Here is a 4936-nt window from a genome sequence, read left to right as displayed (position 1 = left end):
TTGTCAACGTGACATCACCCAAGACAAAGGTGTCCTTGGCCTACGTCCCCGCCCTCGGCCTAGAATATTGGCCTAAAATACCAACGCACAGCAGCGTTTGACAATATTTCAGAAATACTGTACATATACCGCACGCACAGTAGTACATTACAGTACAGGTATGTATTAATATTTGGTATGCATATAATCTGTTTTGGAAGTCTGATTAAGCCTGACTGGGTTTTTTTTAGTGATGTTTTGGGGTAAAAAGGGTGCTCGCAAGTGGTATGCATGAATGTCGTTTTTTTTTTGGCTAGGCAGAGCACCTACTAACAACTGATGGGGATAATCTGGGACTGCTGTGCTGATTGCCAGTTTTCTCCTGTCGCCGATTTTGTACGAGAAGACGGTCCAAGCACCTTCTAGCATACGGTTCGCCTAGAGACACTGGCTGATTCTCGCAACTTCTTGAGCGCCAACGTTGAACTGACTAACAGCCTCGTGAGAGCTTGACAAGCACGACATCACCGGACCGACAGCCAAGACAATGGCCGACGTAGAAGCAGCCACGCAGCTCGAGAGTTGCTCCTCTGGAAGATACAGTATATTAATTGTGGCCTTTGCAAACAATCCAGCTTTCAGCATTAAAAAAATGGACGGTGATTCACATGTACTGACAGAATGCCTGGGATTGAACTGACCATCAATGCCAAGATGTGAGGCTACACCTATTCGCCAAACATGTGCTGTTTCACTAGAATAGTAAAATGCTATGTACCAGCGATCAGTCGGGCAAAAAGTCTACATATATCAGTGCTTCACCACAACTAGATTACATCTCTTGTAAGCATTGCCCGTGTCTGTGCGCTAGACTCAAATTGTCTGATCATGGGAAGCTTCTGCAACCAGAAATGAGTTGCTTGAACAGGGAACTGAGCGGACAGGCTTTAGCGTGGGCTTTTCACTACTTGTAAATCATCGAATTTATCAGCGAGCGGGTCGCGGCAGAATCGACTCTCGGCATGGTTGCTCGAAGCCTTGCAGGTACTTCGTTCTTCCTTGTCGGTACCAGCCAGGCCTACCCAACTTACACGTTCTACCCAGTAGTCCGCAGGGCAGGATGCAGTCACTACTTTCTAATGGAGCTAAAAGTGTGACACTCGTTTCGCCCTTCTCGGAATCATGTCGTATGTATTGTTACTGTACATAGCAACAAGGCCCAAAATCAGAGCTGCTCCAAGGAAGTACGAGCCTGTAGACTAGCCGCATATAATTCGGTCAGCCAACACATACCCTGACAGGATGCTCAGACACTACGATTGCGTAAAGCTTGGGGATAAAGGGGTGAAATTCCACGTCAGTTACATGATGTGAAATCGGTGGCGCTAATGAAAAGGTAGTAGATGTGACATTGGTTAAGGTTGACGGCCAGATACTGTGCATGGACGGAGAGAAAAATATAAAGTCTGTCATGTAGTGCTTTCCTTCGAGTCTTTGCAAGCTTCCCCAATGACCTTTCTTTTCGCCTCTGTTTGAGCCCTCAACTCATCCGCTAGCCTCGTCATGCCCCCAACAGCGCACCCACCGGGTGGATTTCGGCCAAGAGATCGACCAAATTTTGCACCTCAGCCTCTTCTAATTGATTTTCTGTTTGGCCAAAAACATCAACAGTTGGAAAGAGTCTTGAAGAAGCTTCTTTGTGACGTCACCAATATTCTTGGCTTATGTCGCAGTTCACTTCAACCGATAATTTCAGAGCGTGATCCCTTGGCCAACTTTCAGTCGAGAATGAGCTCCCAGATTGACTTGATCAATCAATCTGTGACGCTCATAAAGACGCAGTTAAATCAAGAACCCGGATTGGTCGCAAAACGTCTCGAAGAGCTTGAGGAGAGAGCGGACAGCTTTGTGCAACAGAAAACGCGCTTGATCGAAGCATTTATCTCGAAGTCTCAGTTCGAAATCGTTTCGGCTCTATCGCAAGCCATCCGAGACGCAAAAGCCAAACCAGATGTCGTTTTGGAAGCCAAAATTGATGTCCTCGTACAGACTATAAGCACGATCAAAGAGAGCGTTCAGGCTCACGACGATCTTCTGCAAGCCCTCCGGGCAAATACAGAAGCTCAAACGGAGGCATCAAGTCATATTGCGAAAACACTACAGGATATCCTTGAAATCACAGAGGCTCCAAAGCTGGGAGAGAAGAAGAAGGCCTCGCAGAACGAGCCAAAACGCCGAGCGCCAGACCCTGAGGAGGACCCTCACGACGAAACTCCTTCAATGGCACTTGGCACCAAGAATAACAGCCCACCGGCTATGAACACAAGAGCTGCGAAAGGAAAGGCTAGACAACAAGCTAAGCGAAGGCGAACTTCGTAGCAAGAAGACGAAGGGGGGATGAAGGGTTTCTGTAGCTCAAACTTACAGATGATATCTTGCTATTCGACGCCACCAGCGTGTGTGATGCAGCCTCAAGAGTGATATGGCTGGAGGCCACAACGTTTGGAACTGAACGAGGATCCGAGTATGGCGTACTAATTTCCACACTAACGGTGCACCAGCTCAAGGACTTTCTAAAAACAGCGGCGAGTGAGAAGGACCTTTTGAAACCAATAGGCACGAGTTACCTCGCCGGAGACCGGGTCGCCATGCCAGCGCCACTGCGAAAATGTCTTTGCCAACCTGCTGTATGTAATTATGATACAAGGATTCGACACAGAACGCCCGAAGCGACCAGGTAGAGAGAGATTGGTGCCAGAGCGTCAGGGTCTGTCAGAGAACTTACAGCGCATCGCCAAGCTGGCAGCGGTAGTAGGCCGTAATGATACCAGTGGCCATGGCATGGAGTTTACGGCGCTGCGATTTTCAAGTCAAAAGATGACATGTCTGGCCGCAACAATCATATGATTGATCAGCCGAACTCGGGCTGTGCTCGAATCGTTGGCTAGCTTGGAGGGTCACCTACGGCGTACGATTTCAGGCAGACTTGGACCGTGGTCGAATTTGTGTTACCTCGACCACACAGACAGAAGAGCTTGAAGATGCCCACTTCTTATCATGTCTTCGTGTTGGACCTTCATGGTCTCATCCTGGCTCACTTTGGCTTGTGGTCCCTAGATCACTTGATACCTTGAGCTATCAGAGCGCAACAGGTGTCGCCTGATACCGCCACTTTTAGCAGCCTGTTGGTTGGTAGCGGCACCTTTCACTGACGCTGCAGACATAGAGTCAGAGCTCAAAATGAATGTCATCGGCAGGACAATACCATCTGTAGCCCTTTCTCGCCATCATCATGCACAAAGTTGTGAAGGATCTTCGAATCCAGTCTATAGGGAAAGTGATGACCCGTCAGTTCAGCTCGCCTCGTCCGCATTGTCATCTGGCGTTTGGTAGGTTCTGTTGGTAGAGTATGCCCAGAGGCTGCCGCCGCTGAAACAAACAAGTTACGCATGTAGATTCATTTCATTTGAGTGTTGGATAGCGTTCTGCGTTCTGTACCACTACCATGCAGCAGCATGCATACTGGCAAGGTGGAAAGTTCCAGATCAGAGCAACACTGACCAGATGACGAGGGAAGAGGCAGGCTGATGGTTTTTTCCTTCTTTTTGTGTTTTCCACAGTCCTATAGATGCTCCTTGGCCACCCCACGCTCAAGAGCTGGTATCGGGGGCTTTGTAGACTTTTCGGAGTACAATAGCCTGATGGTATCGACCTGCCCACCAAAGGTGAACTGGCACTGTACTGCGTAGATGGACCCCTTGAAAGTCGCGATGGGGTGGCGTAGGTGACTCGTCCGTCCATCCACCAGTTTTGCAATGGACGCTGCCAACCGTAGACCAAGTCGCTTGCACGAACGGCATCATCTCCGCTGTCACTACCAGCACACCATCGTGCCCAGAAGCTGGGTCGCCGGGATCCCAGGGATCAGCTCCACCCGGAGGCTCAGTCAAGCTGTGGTGCCATGTACATCTCTGAAAAGAAGCCCCGAGCAGCACCACCGAGCCCCAGACATACATACCGGTACGTAATGTTTCTTTCTTTCAGTGTGACTCATACCTGACTTCGCGGGTTTAGACATCGGCAGATCCTTGCCCGTGCAAGGACTGCTGCCGTCATACTGACCAAGACCTGCCTTTTGGCCTCTCCGTCAGCTAGCGTCATAGTTGCGACAGTGACGGATTTGGGGGAACCCTGCGCTATCAGTGATTATAAATAGCAAAGTGAAGTCGGCATCGCCACAAGCAATGACACAAAAGCTCAGCATCCAAGCACAATGTCCACTTCCTCCGCTGCCTCCCGTCGCCTTCCCTCGAAGATCCGCGCTCACCGGCCCAGATCCCTGAGGTTGACAGAAGACAAGAGAACAGAGATATATACGTATGCCTTGCAAAGCCCCGAGCTTTCTTACCAAGCTATCGCCGACAAGTTTCAAATCTCGAGCAGGTATGAGAACAAGACTGCGGTCCAAGATTCAGCGGCGAAACTCAATCGCTAAGAAAATGACAGTACGGTAGGAAAGGTGATACGAGAAAAAAAGACACCACGTCAAACTACGCCTGTAGCGGATTACGTGCCATTTTACCCTGACTATCTGGAGCCGCCGCCTGCGCCAGACTTTGGGCAGCAGCAACCGAAATTTGCAGAGCTGGGCCATTGCATTTGCCACTTGATCCCCTTGGAAATGCTAGAGAAAATTGCTGGGTACGGAAACCTGCATGTGAGCAACGGCGTTGGAGGCGACGGATCAGATGGAGCAATCGCTTTGCCGAAAAGTGCCCAATCCACAGCGGGCGTGCAGTTTCCCACGCAGTGAGCCAGAAGCGAGAGACAGACACCTACTCCTGCGGAAGAATACAGCTTGTACCTCGTAGGGAATTAAAGCACATTACTAAATGACTGGTGATTACAGCTGTGGTAATCAGGATCCTCGTATGATAGCATAAATAATGCCATATCT

At 49.6% G+C, this 4936-nt stretch overlaps 1 protein-coding gene across 1 annotated transcript; it reads left to right on the top strand.

The window, feature by feature from the left end:
• Window positions 1–1542: 1542 nt before the first annotated feature.
• Window positions 1543–2358, top strand: ISF_10039 (hypothetical protein; the record flags this gene model as incomplete). Its single annotated transcript, XM_018853636.1, has 1 exon — window positions 1543–2358. The coding sequence occupies one exon, from the start codon at window positions 1543–1545 to the stop codon at window positions 2356–2358; it is 816 nt and encodes a 271-aa protein (XP_018699174.1).
• Window positions 2359–4936: the final 2578 nt, after the last annotated feature.

This window comes from Cordyceps fumosorosea, assembly GCF_001636725.1.
Source record: "Cordyceps fumosorosea ARSEF 2679 chromosome Unknown scaffold_175, whole genome shotgun sequence".
Taxonomy (NCBI): domain Eukaryota; kingdom Fungi; phylum Ascomycota; class Sordariomycetes; order Hypocreales; family Cordycipitaceae; genus Cordyceps; species Cordyceps fumosorosea.
This window is presented reverse-complemented; position numbering and strand designations above follow the sequence as displayed.